General features: G+C 34.5%; 1 protein-coding gene across 3 annotated transcripts in view; it reads right to left on the bottom strand.

Annotated features, from left to right (window-relative positions):
- Positions 1-22,896, bottom strand: part of Acss3 (acyl-CoA synthetase short chain family member 3) — a 197,894-nt gene that overhangs the window by 58,721 nt on the left and 116,277 nt on the right. For all 3 annotated transcript variants that reach the window (XM_087192557.1, XM_004867522.4, XM_087192556.1), the window contains exon 8: positions 16,179-16,330. In XM_087192557.1, the coding sequence (XP_087048683.1) occupies positions 16,179-16,330 (152 nt within the window). The remainder of the gene's footprint in view (positions 1-16,178; positions 16,331-22,896) is intronic.

Here is a 22,896-nt window from a genome sequence, read left to right as displayed (position 1 = left end):
CCATCTGCAATAATAAAATCTAGGCTCGAAACAACTAAATGTCTCTAATTGTATAGCAAAGATGTTCCTTTGTGATACTTAACTGCAAAGAGTATCATTCTTTGAAAAAATAGCAGCATTCAGAATTTTAATGTAGCTACATTTTTTATATCAATGGCATATTGACATACAAGACCATATGACCAAGCATACAAGAGAAAAAAATGATCAAAATGGCAAGTATTTGGTGTATTGAATATAGACCTCAAAATAAGTTGGATGAATGTCTTTATTAATGTATATATAATTAGGAGAGAAATACAAATATAGAAAAACTACAAATGAAAATTCTTGAAGAGAAACATAGAGATGCAAAACTTATAAACTTTTTTTAAGAGTAGGAAAAATATATTGGGAGAAAGAAAGCTTCTGCCTAAGAGGGACAGAAGGGAGACCAGAAAGTGGATTGCCCACCCATCCTACATTTCAAAGATGTTTTATACAGCAAAGCTATGTGGTGATGATTAGATACAAGTGAAAAGATAATTTGAAAACCAAAATGTAAGTTAGAAGAAAATCATCAAACTGACACTAGGGAAAACACTATACAAGATAGAATATATGGAATATATAACAAAAAGTTCCACAGGTGTCATTAAAGTGTCAAAGCTTAAGAAGGAAAACTAGGAGCATTATCTGAAGAGATAATGGATGAAAAAGTTTCCAAGACTAATGAAAGAAATAGATTCAAGAAACCACAGATTTAAGTAGCTTAAACCACAAGAAACTAGGTTTATTATTTAAAATCATCTCACAATATAAACTCCAGACCCAGATAGTTTTACTTGTAAATATTTCAAAATATTTATTTCAATAAAATCTTTCCAGTATTAATTTTTTCTGATAAGGGGAAAAATGATATCCAACCTCATTTTATTAGACGAATGTAGTCATGAAACAAAAACTAACAATGATGTAAGAATGAAAAACTACAGGTCAGTCTTGATTATGCATGCAAACTTAAAAATTCCCAACATTAGGTACAAAGGAGGAAATGAAAGGTGAAACAAAGAATATATTAAGGCAGGGAAATTATACTATAATAGTGGACACATGTGAGTATACATTTGTTAAAATCCTTATGATGTACAATCCCAAGAATCATCATAAACATAAACTATGGACTTAGTGTGGCAAGGATATATCAGTGCAGGTTCATTAGTATAGCAGGCATCATTTTTGTGTGATATGTTCATAGTGACAAAGTGTGCACATACAAGGGGTGACTAAAAACCATGGAGATGTTTAAATTTTAAAAAATTATTCTAGTGAAGATACATTACCAGTAACTATCTCAAAATACTCCCCATCAGTTTAAACACACATCATTCTTTCTACTTTCTGAAGCAGTTCTGGATGTCCTCTCTTGTAAATGTCTTTATGACATGTGATTAAAAATACAGTGAATGCTATTGCCTAGCACCATTCAATGGAAAGGCAGGCTCATAAGGATGTTATGCCACGTCTTCATATACCTTACTCACCTGGACACTGTGCAGCTTTGTGCTCTTCCTCAAAGTCAAAATGATCATGAAAGGTAAATGCTTTAAATCAGTTCATGACACCACACCAAGAAAGCCACAACACTGTAACTAAAGATGTGTAAAAGGACTTCCAAACTTGTGTTGGAAAGTGGACAGAATGATGGGATAAGAATGCTCAAAATTAGGAAAATGAAGGGGTATTTTGAGGGGCATTAATGGACATACTTATTTTCCTGTTACAATTTTTTTAACTTAAACATTCACCATACTTTGCATTCATTCCTTGTATGCAGAGAAATAACAATACATAAGAATGTTGTACTTTCCACTAAATTCTGCCATAACTTAAAACTGCTCTAAAGATCTACTAAAAATCTTTCAAGAAAACAGTAGCAGATTGAATGAAGCTGTATTTGAAAAGTAACTGACAAAACTGTGCTTATTCTAAGATTGTAAAGATGATTTGACACTTGAGAAATCGATCATTATAATTCACATTAACATGCCACAAAATTGTAGAAAAAATCACATGACCAATAGCTGAAGAAAAAGCATTTGATAAAGTCACAAAGATTAGTAATAAAAAGAAATTTTGTTAATCTTAGAGAATATCTATAAAATAAGTAGTACATTAAAGATTAAGACACTAAAAATGTTTTACATTTTTGGCATTGGATCTTTTCTCCCATATGAACTGGATGAGATACAAATATTCTTTATTATCACTTCTATTCAAGTTAGTACTGAAAGTACACAGCAATATAGTAAGAAAAAGAAATGAAAGTCACAAAGATTTTTTTGAAAGACATAAAAATGATACTATTCACAGACATGATTCTGTCTAAAATAAAATCCACAAAAGTATATGCAAAAACTCACTAAAATTAATGAGACTTGAGGAAGACCCGTCAAAAGTGGGTCATTATACAAAAGCATAATTTTATGCTTTATGTACCAAGTCAAAGCAATTAAATGCAAAGGTAACAATAATGCCATTGATTTAGCATGATAATGAAATTTGTTAGAATAAATCTAAGGTAAGCAATAAATAAATATAAGTTCCCACTGTTATCCAAAAAGCAAGAAGTCAAGAGATATAATATAACCATGTATTTGAAAATGTTAATATATAAATTTAATGTGATTTTAAGAAAAAAATGCCAACAAATCTCAACATACCTCTCTCCTGTCTCCCTTTACCTCGCTCTCTCTCACTCTCTCTCACTCTCTCTCCTTCAGCTTGCAGACTGAGAGTAAAATCTTTATAAAAATGAAATGGGCCAAGCATTCCCAATACAAAATTGATGCATTACCAGTACAGATCAAGACCTGCTAACACCCCAATTACAATGAGTGAAATTAAAATGTAATAAAAAATTTACCAACAAAGAAAAGCCCAGGTTCTGATGGCTTCACTGCTGAATTCTACAAGACATTTAAAGAATTATCGCCACTACTCTTTAAAGTCATCAAGGAAATTGAAAGAGAACAAGGCTTCCAAGTTCTTTCCTGGAAGCAAGTATTACTTTGATTCCAAAACCAAGGAAAGACCCAACCCAAAAGGAGAACTACAGGACAATCTCCCTAATGAACATAGATGCAAAAATCCTCAAGAAAATACTGACAAACAGAATACAGAGGGTCATCAAGAAGATCATACACCTTGACCAAGTTGGATTTATCCCAGGGATGCAAGGATGGTTCAACATTAGTAAATCAATAAATGTAATACACTGTATTAACAGAGTCAAGGACAAAAACCATATGATCATCTCAATAGATGCAGGAAAGGCGTTCGACAAAATCCAACTCCCATTCATGATAAAAACCCTACAGAAAATTGGAATAGAAGGTCTTTATCTCAAATTGATTAAGGCTATCTAAGCAAAATCAACAGCCAACATCATACTAACTGGTCAAAAACTGAAATCATTCACACTAAAATCAGGAACAAGACAGGATGACCACTATCACCAGTCCTATTTAATATTGTTCTGGAAACATTAATCTCAGCAATTAGAAAAGAGAAAGAAACAAAAGGAATAAAAATAGGAAAGGAAGAAGTTAAACAGTCATTATTTGCTGATGATATGATAATTCACATAAAAGACACAAAATACTCTGCCAAAAGGCTTCTAGACTTAACTGACAGATTCAGGAGAGTAGCTGGATATAAGGTCAACACTAAAAAAACAATAGCCTTTTTATACACAAATAATAGACTCACTGAGAGAGAAATTGGAGAAACAATTTCTTTTACAATAGTATCCAAAAAATGAAATATCTAGGAATCAATCTAACAAAGGAAGCAAAAGACCACTACACTGAAAACTACAGCACTCTAAAAAAGGAGATTGAGGAGGATATAAGAAAATGGAAAGGCATCCCTTGTTCCTGGGTAGGAAGAATGACTATAGTGAAACTGGCCACACTTCCAAAACTGCTATATAGATTTAATGCAATCCCGATTGAAATCCCAACAGTATATTTCACAGAACTAAAGAAAAAGATCCAAAAATTCATTTGGAACCAGAAGAGAGTTAGAACTGCAAAAGAGACATGACAAGAGACATGACAGGGGGTATCACAATCCTCAACTTGAAACTATACTACAGAGCTATTGTGATAAAAACAGCATGGTACTGGCAAAGAAACAGACCTGAGGGTCAGTGTAATAGATTAGAAGATGCAGAAACAATTGCAGCCATACTCAGCTACCTCATCTTTGACAAAGGAGCCAACCATTCTCATTGGAGGAAAGATAGCCTCTTTAATAATGGTGTTGGAAAACTGGATTTCAACCTGCCAAAGATTAAAACTAGACCCATACCTATCACCATGCACTGAACTAAGATCGAAGTGGATTAAAGATCTAAATATTAAGACAGAAACACTAAATTTTCTGGAAGAAAAGTTAGGTAGAACTCTTGAATACATCAACATAGAAAAGACTTTATGAACAAAACCTCAGTAGCATGGGAACTAGCACAAAAAATCAACAACTGGGATCCCATCTTATGGAAAAGCTTCTGTACTGCAAGAGAACCCATCAACAGAGCTAAGAGACAACCTACAAGGTGGGAAAAATTTTTTACCAGCTGTACCTTAGACAAAAGACTACTATTTGGAATATATAAAGAACTGAAAAAAAATCAGACCCCCAAATTCAAAGACCCAATTCAAAAATAGACATCTGAAATGAACAGACATTTCTCAGACAAAGAAGTAAAAGCAGCAAATAAATATATGAAAAAATGTTCAACATTACTGGTTATTCGAGAAATGCATATGAAAACAACACTGAGATTTCACCTCACCCCACAAAGAATGGCTGCTGTCAAGAAATCAACCAATAACAAATGCTGGTGGGGGTGTGGGGAGAAAGGAACCCTTCTCCATTGTTTTGGTAGTGCAGACTGGTGCAACCACTGTGGAAATCCGTATGGAAATACCTCAAAGAACTAGGGTTAGAGGTCCCATTTGACCCAGCTATTCCCTGCTGGGTATCTTCCCCAAAGAATTAAAAGAATCATACCACAGTGATATATGTGCACCCATGTTTATGGCGATGTGGTTTGTAATAGCTGAAGCTTGGAAGTGTCCATCAACTGGAAACTGGATAAAGAAGATGTGAGTTTTTTTAGAAAATGGAGTACTGCTCAGCCATAAAGAATGAGAAACTAGAGACATTTATAGCTAAATGGATGTATATTGAGGTCATCTTCTTAAGTAAAATAAATAGGACACACATGTATAAATACCGAATAGTTTCTCTAGTGTGAGAAACTGAAAGTACAATTAAGGATGAAAATGATTAAAAGGAATATAACTGATAATTTGAAATATGAAGAAAACGTTCAAAGGGGTAGGGATGGCAGGAGGGGAAGGGGAGAGATCAGAGTTACAGGTTGGAATCTGGAAAGACTCCATATATAGATTGTGTTTAAAACTATAGGAAGAGATATAGATAGAGACTAGGCTGGAGCTCATCAGTGGGTTAGGAAGGAAGAGTCACTGGGATCAAAGGAGAGAAGGGTGTGTTTCCAGAAGAAGCACATACAACTATCTACAGTACACAGTACTTGATAGTGTGATAAATGACTGTTCCTGTTTTATGTACTTAATCATAACATGCTGTGCTTTTCATCCTTTAGAGCATAATCCTACTTATGTAAGAGTTTACTTTAAAACAGGGTGTTGTGGGCTGGTGATTTAGCTCAGTGGTTTCACTGCCTGCCTGGCAAGCAGAAGGACCCAAGTTCGATGCCTGGTACCAAAAGAAAAAGAAAAATAACCAGGGTGTTGCTATGCCAGTGGTAGCCTCATGTATCTCGTGTTTAACTGCATATTTGGATAATATCAAGGGGCCATCAGAGATGATTGACATATACCTTTTCAGTTTGCACTTAGAAATTGGCACTCTGCATGGCACTTTGTGATACACATGGATGAAATTGCCTAATAACATATTTCTCAGATTGTATTTCCATCACATGTCACATGACTGTATAGAAATTTAAATTTAAAAAATTTGGCCTATGTGGAGTCTACTAGCTATTAGAATTTTTTTCCAGACCACTATTTGTTCAATATTAGTTTTGAAAGTCTTTCTAAAATAAATCACATCCTTTGATGTCTTGATAATGCTTGAGATGTCTTTTTAAATTATATGGAAAAATGTTTAAGTATTTTTCAGTTTTGCTTTGGTTGAGTTCTATTATATTTGAATATTATTATAGTTTTTCCCTTGCATTGCTTTTCTTTGAATAATTTTAATTTTTGTATATGTGTTTTTAGTGAATGATAATAAAGTTACACATTAAAAAATGACCTGCTATAAATCTACAATTATATACACAATATTCTAGTAACACAGTATGGATAAATAGGTCAGTGGTGCACAATAGAGTTCAGAAACAAACCAAGAAACTTGTAGGCACTATCATGATAAAATTTGTGCCTATTTAAATGCAAAGAATGGCCATTTAAAATAACAGAAATTGATTAATTGGATATACATAATGAAAAAATAAAATTGTATGCTTACTTCATATGAGACACGAAAACCAATTTCAGATAAATTATAGAAACGTAATAAAAATAAAATTTTTTTAAAATGACATAGAAAAATAACTCCTGACCTTACAGTAGGTGAAAAATATTAAATAAGAAATAGAGTAGTACTAAATATTAATCAAATGTACATCTTTTTATCCAAAGTCATCATTAATATGTGAAAGGGAAATTCAAATCGCAAGTTAGAGAAGATTGTAATACATGTAATCAATAAAGAACTTGGATGTATAACATAAGACAAACTACAGATCAACTTTTTCTGAAGTTTTCAAAACACTTGGATAAATGTTTCACAAAAGAGAATCTTTAAGTGGCTAATAAAATATTACAAATTGATCAATGACATTAAAAACCTGACACAAAAATTGAATGGTAATGAGATACTACTACATCACAATCAGAATGGCTAAAATTTAAGAGTCATAACATTCTGTTCCAGTGAATACATAGAAATTAGAACAATCATAGCCCATAAATGGAGGGATTAACTAATGTGACAGCTTTGGAAAACTGTTTGATATACTTTTAACCTAGCCATTACACTCATATGCCCATTAGCAATACATATGCCCAGATACCAAAATGGCTTGTACTGCATATTGGAAACAAAGACATAGAATTCAACTTTTTTAGGTAGAATTGTGATTGACAGGGGTGGTATGATTTGAGAAGGACAAGTTGAGAGATGTTGGTCAAAGGATACAAAATTCAATTAGATAGGGGGAAAAATTCAAGATTTCTATTGAGCAATATGGTTACAACATTTAACAACATTTTTCTATAAAAGGCTAAGAGAAAATGTAAAATGTTCTCAAAACAAGTTATTATAAGTATGTGAGGTCATTTATATGGTGATTAGTTAGATTTAGTCATTTTCACTACATATATATATGAAAATCAGTTTGAGTTAGATTATAGAAAGGAAAATGTTGTATATGGTAATTACATACAATTTTAACTATTAAAACAATGAAAATTTAGAATTCATGCAACTGTAAAATTGATAAACTAATATATTGGAGAATTATGCATTCCATGGATTAGAACATTCTTATCTATCTCAAGACTCAGGATTTTTCAGCAATTATTTCATGGAATAACCTTACTATTTCTTTGTCTCTTACACTTTTTGAATACCACAATGTTAATATATGCTTGCTTAGTGGTGTCCTCAAAGCCTGTATACTGTCTTCATGATTTTTTTCATTATTCCTTTAACTGTCACTTTGAAAGATCTATATTCACATTCATATATCCTTTATTTTTGCTTTATCTAGTTGCCTTTAAGCTCTTAATTGTATTTTGAGTGTAAACAAGTTCTTCAGCTTCAAGGATTCTGTTTGTTTCTTTTTAATGAAGTCTATCTCTGGTGATTTTCTCAATCATGAATTGTCTTCCTGATTTTACTAAATTGTCTGTATTCTCCTGGGTTTTGTTGAGTTTCCTTAATATCATTATTTTGAAATATTTTCAGGAACTCCTGAAAATTTTGGAATATTTTGTAATGTTTTCAGGAACTCCTCAATTTCTGTTTTTTAGGTGTCAGTAACCGAGAAATAATTATGTTCCTTTGGCAATGTCATATTTCTTTGGTTTTCCATGTGTCTTGCATTGCTGTTTTGATATCTGTGCATGTGGTAGTGCAATCACATCCTTCAGACTTTACAGAGTAGCTTTTGTAAAGGAAGATTTCTACCTGCAGATGTACCTGTAGATGCCACTTTGAGAGAATATTATGGCTCTGGTTCCATGTGGGTGCAGTGGTGTAGTCTCCATCCAGCTGCTTGAGTTGTGAACAATGTTAAGAGAAGACGAAAGATGCTTCAGTGGTTTAGTATGGTGGAGTTTCCACAGAGATTATTAAGACACCGGCTTTTCTTTGACACAGTAGGGAGGTTCAGTTGAAGGAATCTTTCTTGTTATTGAGTCTGACATAACTCAATAACATAAGGATCCAGGGCACAGGTACTCAGAGGGATTGTGGGAGTCAGATTCCTGACATTAAGGTCATGAAAAACTATTGTAGCACTGGGACTCTAGGCACAAGTTCACTCTTCTTGCACAAGAGAATTCAGTTCTCCCACTGAGCTAAGATGTTATTCTTTTTTTTTATTCATTAAGTTTATTGGTACATTTTAGGTATACATTATGATCACATTCATTATTGGAAATTTGTACCTGTACATGATATATCTTGGTTCTCATTTTTTCTGATTCCCCTTCCCTCCTTTCAATCCCTCCACCCCTCCCTATTTACATAAGCTTTGTTTCCATTTTTTCCTTCTTTTTTTTCATTTTTTTCTTTCTCCTCTTTCCTTTCCCCAGGTCCCCTTCCCTACTTCCTCTTCCCCTTGGAACATTTTCTTCCTATTTCACAGTATCTATTATACATTTTGGTCCTCATTTACACTTTTAGTTTCTCAATTTGGTATAGCATGTGTTATTCTTAAGGATACCCTTTCAGTTCAGGCCTGGGGGTCTGGGATGTAGTTGTGATTCCTGAGATGTAGGATACAGCTCTGACATGGCTCCAGGAAAGACTAGGTGTTTCATAGGCCGGAAGTCTAGCAGGATACAGCTCTTATTTAGGACTTAGGACTCTCTAGGCCCAACAGGCAACTCAGACTTCAGGAGATGAGGTATTATGCACTGCTGACTCTGGAACCCGGACATGGCACCTAGCAGTAGCCTAAGCTCTTTGCTGTTAGGCACAACAGTGGCAAGTATAAGGAACAGCGGGATGCCACTCTAACGTTGGTTGCTACGAGGATTAGAAAACAGTGCAGTAGTGACCCCACTCTTCAAAAAGGCAGCTGCCTCACCAGCCCAGACTTGAGGAGGATAATCTAGTTGCAGGCAGGTGGGACTCTGGCTATTCAGGCTGGAGAGTGGGATGTTATAGCTAAGTCAACACTTGGATTCCTTGTGATGGGAGACACTACACTGACTTGGCTCTATAAAACATAGAGACATAGGTCAGCAGAGCCTCTGATTCCCTCAGAGTAAGGTATTAGGTCAGCTGTGGTGTTGGGAGGTAGGAATGGTCCAGCATGTTGGAGGTTTAGAACCCCGGAAAGTGTGGGCTGCCTGAGATGCTGTACTAAAGGTGCAACTACTTTGATCACAGAAGACCTTCCATCTTCAGGAAAGATGGCACTGCCTTGGTGGTGTGCCAAGGGCTGTCCTGCTCCAGTAATCCAAGGCTCTGGGTTGCTGGAGAGCAACGTACCAGCTTGGCCCTAAGGGGAAGTGCCTCAGAGACTGGGATGGAAGGAACAGAGTAGGACTCTGTGGCATGGCCCAAAGTAGGGCATAGCAGCAGCTCTTTGGAGGTGGTGTGCTACCAGATGGGTCATGGCAGCTGAGCCTCAGGAATGGAGGTATGTAAAAAGTACTTATCCAGATGAGGGGTGCATTGCAACAGTAGCTCTATTTCCAAGATTGTACAGAGGTAGCAGCACAGGCGACAAGAACAGGCTTTAATGGGATGCATTGTTGGTTCCTTCATTGTGGGTGGCTCAGTGAGTGGACTTTACAAATCCTCTTCAGCTGGGTTAAGAGTTTATGGGAACTATACGGGCATCTCCAGTAGTGATACTACAGGTGTCCACAGTAGTGATGGAGGCTGCTAGATCCTCTTGCTTACCTTTTCTCTACAGGAAGAAGTCTCTCCTGGTCCTGATCTAATCCCAATTGACAGAATAGAGTGACTGGAGATAAAATCTTTACTTCCCTTCTCTGTGCAGTCATCTTGGGTTCCTGGGCTCTAGAAAAGTTCATCTGATCATTTGGTGTTTTTCATTGCTCTACTTCATTTATTTTAATTAAAATGGAATGTGTTTATTCATTGTTTTGGGCTCTTTTGTAGAGGAAAACAGCACTAGGTAGGAGCTGTTAGTCAGCCAGACTGCTGAAATTCTTATGCCCTGATATGCTCTAGATTGATTTCATTGGCAGGTAGGCAACTGCCTATTTTAGTTTTGCCTATTAAAGTTTTAGTTTTCAAACAATAGTTTAAAGAACTTTCTGGCACAAAATTCATTGCTTACATTTGTGAGAGTTTCTGTCATCCTTAGCCCTCCATACTACTACAGGTTTGGCTATGGGGCATAAACGTACTCAATATTACTAAACATTTCCAATTGACACTCTCAATAGCAGAATAAGAATGTTTTGACATTTTATATCCCTGGAAGTAAGTGTCATTGTTAGATATTTTAATTTTTAACTCTATGATAGGACAAAAATGCTATTTCACTTAAATTCACATTTCCTAAATATTGGTGAGAATAAAGCTTTTTTAGTGTTTTATGTTATTCTGGTTGTCTCTCTCTGAACTATTTCCCTATCTGTCTACTGGATTATTTGTTTCTTTTCTTAGTGATTTGTAGGAGTTCTTTATATATTCTCTTAATTCTTTAGTGGTCATACACATTACAAATATCCTCTCTTGGTGTTTATGTAACATTCACCTATTGGTGGACAATTATTCATTCTAATGTAGTTAAATTACACAAATATTTTCCTTAATGGTTTCATTTATAACTTAAAAATTATTCCCCAAGGAAAAATATATTAAATTAACCTTAAATGTTTTCTTCTTAAAGAATTTGTTCCTTGTTTTATTATTTTAGTGTCTTTAATCCAGCTGCAAATAATTTTTATATGGTATATGGTAGTAAACTAACTTTTCTCTATACATAACATTTGTTTGAAAAGTCTATCTTTAGGTTCTCCCTTAAGCCACTTCTTCAATAAATTCATTTCCACAGCATTGGTTCTTTATTCAGCTCCATTAGTCTATTTACTGACCAAAGTTCTAATATTAGTGTCTTATGTAGAAGGATTTTAGAATAAATCATTGTTTCTAATAGAACACAATTCCAACTGCACATCTAGCCAAAACTCCTAATTCTTTATACTTTCCCTGTTTATAGTGAAGAACTACCATGTTACCTTTTGAACAACTTCTCACCATTTAGTTACTGTTAATATATCAATTTTGACTTCTATTTAAATACAAAATGTCATCATAATTATATAAGAAATAACTACATAAGTTCATCTATGTATTTTATTGATTTTTCCCTCTACTTTTTTTTTTATATCCCATGCCATTCTCCTACATGTAATTTCTGTTGTGGAAGTCTTTGAATTTTAAGTTTGCTTATGAATTTTTTTCTATTTTGACCTAACTCTTGAATGAAATATTTTTTGACAATTCTCTCTTAGCACTTTGAAGATGTTACTCCACTGCAGTCTGTATCTATTAGTATTGGTTTGGCATGTCAAATCCCTGGTGATTTTTCAAGTCTCTCTGGTAGTTTACTGGATTTTCTCCATAGCCTTAATTGATATCCTGAAATTCAAAACAACACTCCAAAGTGAATTTACTTATAATTATTTTGTTTGGTAGTTGGGCAGCACTTTCCATCCATGTTTTCTTTCGATTCTCTTAACAGTCTCAATTACTGGCTCAATTATTTTTTTTTTAATCCTGCCATTCTTTTCTTCTGAATTTCTACTGGAAGCATTTCTAACTTCTTATCTTTTTTCTAATTTTATTAAGCGTTCTTTGAGTCTTGTCATTTCCTCTTTCTCTGTTCTGCATCCTGGATAATTACCTTAATTCCATCTTATAGTTTTTAATAGAGTCATCAATTATGCCCATATATTTAATTTAGTTTACATTATCCATTGCATTTTAATTTTATTTTCATAAACCATTATATTTCTATGTAAAAGTTATTATTTTATGACTTTGAAGGTACTTATATTTAGTTTAAAATTTGATGTGACTACAATATAAAACTAATTTCATCTGAACTACAGCTATGTTCTAAATGCTGGTTATAAAGTTTTAGATTTCTTCATGAGTTATAGAATTTCATTTTTCAGAATCTTTTTGAAAGAGTGGTGCTTTGTTTTATCTTTCTCACCCAGACTCCCTCCTATGCTCACCCTTTCTGTCCAGTGGATGTGTGATGGCATACTTATCCCCCAGGGGTCCAGTGTTAAAGTGCTAGTCCAAATTTATTAATCCACAGAGGTATCTGGAATATCACAGATTACATTCCAAGATGACAAATGGGCAGCTTAGTTCCTTCTCCAATTGTAGCACTGTTCCCTGTCTCACTCAGGCCCCTGGACCAAAGCTTGATTAAGTCACAGTCCCAGGAATATCACTCCTTTTCTGTGTGAATAATAACATCCAGACTGTCTCCCAGCTATAAGATGTTTCTGCTTCTGCAGTCAAAGCAGGAGAAACCTGAGTCCCTCTTGTGCTGCCAATGCCTCTTTATACACCTAACAAGCCTCTGGCTTCATGTAACATCACCACTTTGCAAATCTATTCCCTTTCTAGTCCACAGATATATTTACCTTCTTATTAGCTCATCTCTACTGTTCTGTATTTTCTCTTCTGTATTTTCTCCCAGAAGTATATAATTGGAAAAGATGGGAGGCATCAAAGTTAAGGTGTCATGAAACCTTCAAGTCTCAGCGTTGAATGTTTTCCCAACTTAATTAAATTAAACTGGAAGAATACAGGAAAATGAATCATTCTGATGCAATGAAAAACAGTGATGAATGAGAAAGAAAAATATAATAATAATAATTAAGAATTGATCTATATTAAATATTTGAAGTGGCTTGGTTGGACAATGTCCTTTTAATTTTCATTTTACCCTTGTAAAAATAGCAAAGCAAACCCTGAAGAACAGTGAGAAATGATGTAACTTTCTTGAAGTCACCTGAATACAAAATGGTTGATTTGAAACAAGTGAACCTAACTCAAGTGAAAATCTATAGTGTATGCTACTGCTTACTACCTCCCAACTTTGCCTAGAGTAGTTCTATAATCCTAGAAATATCATTTTATTTGTCTGTTTTTTTACTTCTCACCTGTGAAAAAAGGTCATTATATTAAATCACTTTTAGTATAGTTTTCTAAACTCTTGTTATCTATCATATCTTAAAAACAAATTCATAGTTCTGTTTAACTTTCTATTTCAGAGTATCCTTGTAAAACTGTTTTTGGTGGCTGAAATGTCTGACCAATATATCTAAATTTATTTTACTACAATCTCTAATAGCATTTACATATACATGTATACATACATGTGTATATGTACATATATATATAACACATGTATATGTATGTCATTAGATTGTAAAATAAATATACATATGAAAACACCCTTTGAAATATTCTACAAGAACAAAGTAAACTCTTCAAATCATAAAACTGCAATTATAATATCTAATGAGTGTCAATTCAAGAAGTGTGAAATATCCTGAGTATGAATCTAATACTAAAGGTGTTGTATGAAAAGACTTGAGGTCTGTCTGGTCTTTATTCAGCCTCTAACTGAATCTTAACATTTTTGGATTTCAACTTCTTTGTTTTTAAAATAAGACAGTTGTTTTCTTTCAATTTTTATTAGTACATATTTGCAGTACATAATGAGTAAATTCATCATGGGGAGTTGGTAATACTTCTTAGTTCTTTTTAGGTTTCTGAGTTCCTTTCTCACATACCCTTAGTTGATAAATGAGGATTTATTAAGATAATTCAATGGACCTGTTAGTGAATAGACCAACAAATTTGGGCATGGTGGCTTATGCCTGTAATCCTAGCACTCTGGCAAACTTAGATAGGAGAATCACAAGTTTCAGCCCAGCCTGGGAAACTTAGTGACCTTCAGACACTGTCTGAAAACAAAACAAAACAAAATTTTAAAAGCCTGGGTATGTAGCTCCAGATGAAGCCCTTGGGTTCAATCCTCAATAACACACACACACACACACACACACACACACACACACACACACACATTTATTCCCTTAATGATGAAATGTTTGAGTCAAGTTACTTTCTTAATTTGTCCCTTAATAATAAAACTATATAGTATTTAGTTTAGAAGAAGTTTTCTAGTCAGATTGTCTGAGTTTCTTTCTGAGAGTTATTGATTCTAAATTTACTCTTTTATCAAATAAGGTTAATCACAATTCCTACCTACAATAATGCTATGATGATTAAATAAGATAAAAAGAGTACTGCATCTGACACATAGTATGTGATCAGTATTTTTATTTATTAAGAATGGTACTCAACTATGTAAAGAGTGTTTTAAAATTAAACTTTTCTAAATACCTTAAATATCTCTAAGTATTAATTAAAAAGCAGGTGTAGGCATCTTCATGAATAACTTAGGTATTCAGAGAGAATGAGCTGTGATCAGGGAAAATTTCTTACTGTTTTGTATATACTAAAATCTCATACTCATGTCTACACGTATTCATTTGATCAGAGTGATAATTCAGTGTACATTCAGTGTTGTTGTATGGAGCATAACATCTAAAACCCGCAGGCAAATGGGAAAAACAGTGAAAATGAATGTGAAGCTTTAGCTTACTGGTAACACAACTTCATGCTCTGTTTGTGATCAGGGTGCTTTTGTCAGTAAAGAGACTCAACTAGGAACTAAAAAATCACTGTTTTCTCTAAACCCCTGGAATTGCTTTAAGATTGTGTGTGTTCTACGACATTTTTGTCAAAATATATTTTTCTGTATTTTGGGCTGAAGTGGAGAAAAATAATTGAAATATGGCAATTGGAGGAACAAAACAAAGAGATGACTAAAATATTATAATGAAAGATTCATCTTATAAAAATCCTTTTAACAAGTGTGCAATTTTTACAATATAAATAAATTTTAGGTAAATTCTTATTTTTTTGAAACATAAAAAATGGAAAAAAGAAACATAAAACTAACAACTCTGTCCAAACTAAAATTTATGCCTGCAGTTTAGTGTATTATATGTAGCTAGTTTAATACCTTTGGGCCATGTCAACATAAATTTTAAAATTGTTAGCATTTACCTAAAAACTTCAAACTACCTAAATTCGGGATCCCTTTAAAACTTGAAGAAACTACAAAATCTCTTCTTTCAATTTATGTTAGGAGTGACCTACATCAAAGAGCTCAGTGAGAATTGATGTTGGAAACTGCCATTAAGATACAAATTGTATAATTATCTTTGTATATACATATCATTAAACTAGAATGGATGTCAATAAACTAGCAAAAATATCTCTATTAGTCATAGCACATTATTACAAAACAAAAGTGAAATAGTTTTCTTTACTCTTTCAATAAATGTAATCTGGACTATAATTTTCACATTTTACCTGTATACTTGAATTCAAATAATAATTCCTTCCATTGAAACCATTCTTCTATTTTCAAATGACAGTTAGATGCTGAGATAACAAGTATTTTAAGCCAAAATCAGCATTTTACTTTGTAAGGAAAATGTAAGCATGGAAGTGAAAGAAGAAAACTGATTTGGTAAGATTTAAACTGAAATAAACATGATAGGGTATTTAAAAATCTCTACAATATAGTTGAAATTCTAGCTACTTCAAAACTATATGTAGAAAAGCAATTCCTAAAAACACTCAGAATCTTTTGACTCTTTTCATAGATGTTGTATAGTAGGAGAAAAAATATAATGTTCAGTTGTTCATTTTGATTGCAGTTTTTAATGTAATCTGCCCTGTGCATCCTACTTCACCTTGTCAGAGAGTACTGCTTCCCCAGGGCTGCCCCAGGGTCCTGTTGACGGATTGATCTAATTGCAGTAGGTGCTGTAAACAAGGCAGCAACTCCATACTCTGCAAGCACACGGAAATAAGCGCCAGCATCTGGTGTTCCCACAGGCTTCCCCTGAAATGAGATTCATTTAAAATGTCACTGGGTAACATGTTTTATATTTCATTGACAGTTCAATACTAACACATTTAACACAGCAGTATTAAAAAGGCTGGGCTCTCAAGAAATCTTAGTTTTGAAATATTCCCATGTTACGTTATAAAAAAAAAAAAAAACAAATACCTGGGCCTCAGAAAGGATGTTTGCTTCTTCAATGCACCCTAAAAGCTTGTTTCCTTTGAAAGATAAAAAAACAGAAATAGGAGGATTCAACATGGCCAAATAGAGGAAAAGCCACATTGGAGTTACACAGGTAACTGGAAGAAAGGGAGGGACATACATCCTGATGCCAAAATCAATCTGAAATAAAAGACTTATAGATTAAACAAAACATAAGTACAGGAGTTTATAAGAAGGCGAAGCAGCCCACAGGGCTGCCTGGGGGACCTCCACTTGTTTGTAGAGCAGGGTAGAGGAGGAACTGCCCTTCTGGGAAGTTCTCAAAAAACTGATAGCCTGCAATAGCATGGCAAACTCAAGCCACACAGAATAGATTTGGGATATAAGGCCCCTCATCTCTTTTGCCTTTTTCCAAATGGAGGATTTTGCAGCCTGGCAGCAAATTTCACCAGCACGCACAAGGGTAAGTGACAAGGAATCTGCTCCCTCCCTGACGGACTGCCATTTATTTTATTTATTTATTTATTTTTGGTCTTACACCATAGTGGCTAACTGGAACCTCTAGGTTAGGACTGAAGTGGTGAAGGTAGTGAGTGGAACAGCACCACTCCTCCTGCCCTGCTGTCAGCCACAGGAGAGGAGAGGGATGTGGGACTTAAGCAGTCTTTGGCTCCAGCAAGAATGCCAGCCCTCCCTGCACTTTGCTTCCAATGGCACAAGAGAGGAGAGAGAAGTGGGACCAGAGCAGCCTTTGGCTATCTCCACAGTGGCAGCAGGTGCAGTGGGTCAGTCAACAGTATTCCCCCCACCCTGCACCCAGTAGTGTGAAAGAAGAGAGAGATGTGCCAGAAGAGTAGAACAGAGGGAACAGAGGAGACTGGGCAAGGACCTGGAGGGTCCAACTATACTCAGGCCTGGAACAGCCGTGGTCTGTCTCTGTCTGAGAGCCACAGCAACTGGGAGAGGGACACAGAGACAAACAGGGTAAGGAGACCTGGGAGGGCCATGTAGGAACATCCAGAAAGTTGCTAGCTGATGACTCTGGCCCCAGCCGAGACATCCAGAGACAAAGATCAGCCCCTCACCCAGCAATAATCCTACAGCACAGATTTGGGCTCTGACTTGGACACTACCACAGAAGAGTGGACACCAGAGGAATTTTATTTTCCTTTGTCTGTCTTTTTTTTTTTTTTGGTTGTTTAGGTTTTTACTATTATTGTTTTATTTTGTTCATCTTTTTTCTGTCTCTTTCCACAACTGTCTTTCTAGATTTTTTGATATTTTCATGTGAGTGAATATTGTCACTAGTCTTTCTGGTTCACTTGGATAGTCTTTTCTTTTCTCCTTCATTCTTTCTCTTTTGTCCTCTTTTCCAGTTTCCCAAAGCTCGAATAATTGTCCTTTGTCCTTCATCCTTGCATCTACTAAATTTCTCCTCATTTATCTCTTTATTTTTTTCTCCTATCTCTCTTAAACCACCCCCCCCCACACACACACACAGGGAGAAAATCACTCGGCTAAGAGGAAACTCACTACATACAAGTTCCTGGTTTATTATATATATAGTCATCACCATAGTCCTGTGACAAAGGCCTGGGTACTGGGCAAAATAGATAGCAATTTCTCATCCCTAATAAATTGGGAAGGTAAAAATAAAATGGGGAAGGTAGAATCTTGGGACAGACACAAAGTCCAAGAGTCAGATACATCTAGAAGACATCTTTGAGGGATAGATATTTCCTAGGGGAGCCTCTATACTAGTGATAAAGCTACCTACCATAAGCAATTTACAAGCATCAACACAGAAAGCAAATTAAAATTTAAAAAATAGAAAACGATAAGACACAGAAGCAAAATGCAACTGCAGACCTCCAGCCTACCTAGGACTAGTCCAGAGGACAATGAGACAGAAGAAATCAGAAGCCCATCTACTTGAATTTTTGAAATGGTAGCACTAGAGCTAAAAAACCAACAGATCAATGAGGGTATAGAAAAAAATCAAATCAGAAATAATCTCTTAGAAAAAAAAGAGATGACAATCATAATGAAGGAATTGCTCAGCAAATGTAGAGTAGACACAAATAAAAAAATACAGGAGCTAAGGAAAATGATAAAAATGATGAATGCCCAACATAGAAAAGAAATGGAATCTATGAAACACATTCAAACAGATATACAGGGGATTAAAATTTCTAAGCATACACAGCCTAATGAACCAAGGTGAAGGCATAATATCAGATCTGCAAGACAGGATTGGAGTTAGTGATTAGAAAAAGAAAAAAATTCTTAAAAATAGCAAGGGACCATGAAAAAATCAATTAAACAGCTTCAAGATGTTCCAGAGAAGAAGAACATAAGATTGGAGTCAATGAAAAAGCAGGAGACAGTGCAAATGACATAAAAAACCTGTTCACAGAAGTAATGCCAGAAAACTTCCTAAGCATAGAAAAGAATTTGACACACAAATAAGTGAGGCATATAGAATTCCAAATGGCTATGACTAAAATAAATATACACCAAGGCATATAATAATCAAGATTCCAGAAATTCAGCACAAGAAGAGAATATTAAAAGCTGTAAGAGAAAAGAAACAAATCTTACATAAAAGAAAGGACATGAGAATCACCACAGACTTCTCAGTATAAACCCTTAAGTAAAGGAAAGCTTAGAATGAAGTATTTCAAGTTCTGAGAAAAAACAATCTCTAACCACAATTGATGTACCCTTAAAAACTCTTTCAAAATCAGTGGAAAAATAAAATGATTCCAAGACAAAGAACAATTGAGTAAATTAATGATCACCAAACCAGCTCTACAAAATGTTCTGAAGGAAATTTTAGAAAAAGATAATGAAGATTGCAATTCCAAGAATGCCAACAGAAAGGATCTACCAGGCAAGGCAAGCAATTCAACACAGAGGAAAGAAAAGGAACCAACAACAGGAAAATAATATGGCAAGGATAAACTAGTACATATCAGTTATAACCATCAATGTAAATGGTGTTAATTCACTAATCAAAAGAAAGAGATTGGGCCAGGGATTTAGCTCGGTGGTTTTGCCACCTGCTCCACAAGCAGAAGGACCTGAGTTCAATCCACAGTACCAGAAAGAAAGAAAGAAAGAAAGAAAGAGATTAACAGAATAGATCAAGAAACAAGATCCAACAATATGCTGCATAAAAGAAACACATGTAACATAAAAAGAAATTCACAGACTGAAAGACAAAGGTTATAAAACAATATTTCATACTACAGGAACACAGAAGAAAGCAGGAGTTGCTATTCTATTGTCAGACAAAGTGAACTTCAAGCCAAGACTGATCTAGAGAGACAAAGAAGGCCACTACATACTTGTTAAAGGAAAACTCCAATAACAATCATAAATACATATATATACCAAAGACCAGCACACTCAACTATTTAAAATTAACACTCATGGACATGAAAAATCAAATAAGTACTAACAAAATTTCAATGGGTAACTTCAATAACCCACTGTCACAAATAGACAAAAAAACCAACAAAGAACTATCAAAATTGAACTAAATCTATGAACAAATGGGCTCAGTAGATGTCTATAGAATGTTCCACCTCACAACATCAGAATACATATTCTTCTCAGCTGCACATGGGATGTTCTCCAAAGCAGACCACATACTAGCTCATAGAACATACTTATGTAAATGCAAAGGACTTGAGATTATCCCAAGTATATTATCAGACCATAGTGGAATGAAATTGGAAAAATGAAATTGGAAATGACAAACAACACTACATAAAAACATGGAAATTAAGTAATACCTTCTCAAACAACCAGTGGGTCACAAATGAAATCAAAGAAGAAATTAGACAGTTTCCACAATTAAATCATATTGCCAATGCAACATTCTGGAACTTATGGAACACAATGAAAGTAGTCCTAACAGAAATTTATAGCAGTGAATACTCACTTCAGGAAAACAGAATGAGCTCAAATAAATAACCTAATGTTGAACCTTGAACTTCTAGAAAAAGAAGAGCAAATAAATTCCGAAGCTCGTACAAAGGAGTAAAGATCAGAGCAGAAATAAATGAATTTGAGACTAAGAAAACAATACCAAGAATCAATGAATTGAAGAGTTGGTTCTTTGAAAGATGAAATAAAATTGACAAATCCCCTAGTTAACTTTACAAAAAAGAGAGAAAATATTCAAATCCATGCAGTTAAGAATGAAAAGGGAGAAACCACAATAGATTCTGCAGAAATCCAAAAGATCATAAATACCTACTTCAACCTGTACTCAAATTAGAAGGAAAACACAGAAGAAATGGACACATTTCTAGATATGTGTGAATTACCAAAGTTGAATCAATAAGATATAAAAATTTTAAAAAACACAATACCAGTCATTGAAATTAAAGATATAATTAAAAACTTACCAACAGTGAAAACCCCAGGTCCTGATGGGTTCACTGATGAATTCTCTAAGAACTTTAAAAAAGATCTAATGTTACTACTCCCCAAACTCTTTTTAAAAATTGAAAGGGGGGCAGGGATCTAGCTCAGTGGTTCAGCTGTATGCCTTGCAAGCTCAAGGTCCTAAGTTTGATCCCAAGTACCAAAAAAATAAAAATAAAAATTGAAAGGGAAGCAATACTCCCATACTCATTCTTGGAAGCAAGCATTACCCTGACACCAAAACTAGAGAAATTTCCAAAAAAGAGAACTATAGGCCAATCTCCCTAAAGAACATAGATGCAAAAATCATCAATAAGATACTGGCAAACAGAATGCAGTAAATCATCAAGATTATACACCACAACCAAGTAGGATTCATCCCTGTGGTACAGGGATGGTTTGACAAACACAAAACAATAAATGTAATATGCCATATCAAGAGAGTCAAGGATGAAAATCACATGATCTCAATAGACACAGAAAAAGCACTTGACAAAATCCAACACCCATTCATGATAAAATCCCAAAAGATAATTGGACTAGTCTTTGTTCTCAACCTGATGAAAGCCATCTATGACAAACCAACAGCCAACATCACACTACATAGTCAAAACCTGAAAGCTTGCACTCTAAAATCAAGAACAAGACAAGGATGTCCACTTTCACCACTCCTATTTAATATAGTTCTGGAAACATTAGCCAGAGCAATTAGACAAGAGAAATAAAAGGAATAAAGATAATAAAGGAAGAATTTAAATTATCTTTATTTGCAGATGACATGATAAGCTACATAGAAGACCTCATGAACTCCACCAAAATACTTCTAAATTTAATAATCAAATTTACTTTCATAGTTGGATACAAAGTCAACACTCAAAAATGAATACAATTCTTCTACTTCAAAAAGCATTGAGAGAGAAATTAGGGAAACTACACCTTTCTCAATAGCATAAAAAATGAAATACTTAGAAATCAATCTAACAAAGGAAGTAAAATATCTTTACATTAAAAACTACAGTACTCTGAAAAAGGAGATTAAAGAGGCTATCAGAAAATGGAAAGATATCCCTTGCTCATGGGTATGAAGAATCAACATAGTGAAATGGAAATAGGCCCAAAATTGTCATACAGATTTAATGGCATCAAAATGCCAATAGCATACCTCACAAAATACCAATAGCATACCTCACAGAATTAGAGAAAGCAATGATAAAATTCATTTGGAACCAGAAGAGACCTTGAATAGCAAAAACAATTCTGGACAACAGTGGCAAGGCAGGGACATCACAATCTCTGACTTGAAATTATATTACAGAGTTACTATGACAAAAATAGCATGGTACTGACAGAAAAACAGACCCAAGGATAAATGGAACAGATTAGAAAATGTATAAGCAACATCAAACACACTCAGCCAGCTTATCTTCAACAAATGGGCCAAACACCTTCACTGGAAGAAAGATAGTCTCTTTAATAAATTGTGGTGGAAAAACGGGCTTTCCACATGATACTGAAGACTAAAACTAGATCCATGTATCTCACCATGCACTAAACTAAAAGGAAAATGGATCAAGGTCTAAATAATAAAACAACAAATAATATATCTGCTAGAAGAGACAATGGGTCTCTTGAATTCATAGGTGCAGGCAGACTTTATTAACAAAACCCTGATGGCACAATAAATATTACTAAGAATTAACAACTGTGATCTTGTCTTATTAAAAAGCTTTTTCACTGCAAAAGAAATCACCAACACAGTGAAGAGACAACCACACAGAGTGGGAAAAAATTTTGCCAGCTGTTCCTCATACAAAGGACTAATATCTAGAATACATATAAAGAACTCAAAAAAATCATACCCTTCCAAATTTAAAGACCCAATCCAAAAATGGGCATCTGAAGTTAATACATACTTCTCAGATGAATAAGTACAAATGGAAAATAAATATATGAAAAAGTGTTCA

The sequence above is a fragment of the Heterocephalus glaber genome, unplaced genomic scaffold, assembly GCF_053883595.1.
Source record: "Heterocephalus glaber isolate CG9 unplaced genomic scaffold, H.glaber_assembly_v1.0 deba00001572, whole genome shotgun sequence".
NCBI lineage: Eukaryota > Metazoa > Chordata > Mammalia > Rodentia > Bathyergidae > Heterocephalus > Heterocephalus glaber.
This window is presented reverse-complemented; position numbering and strand designations above follow the sequence as displayed.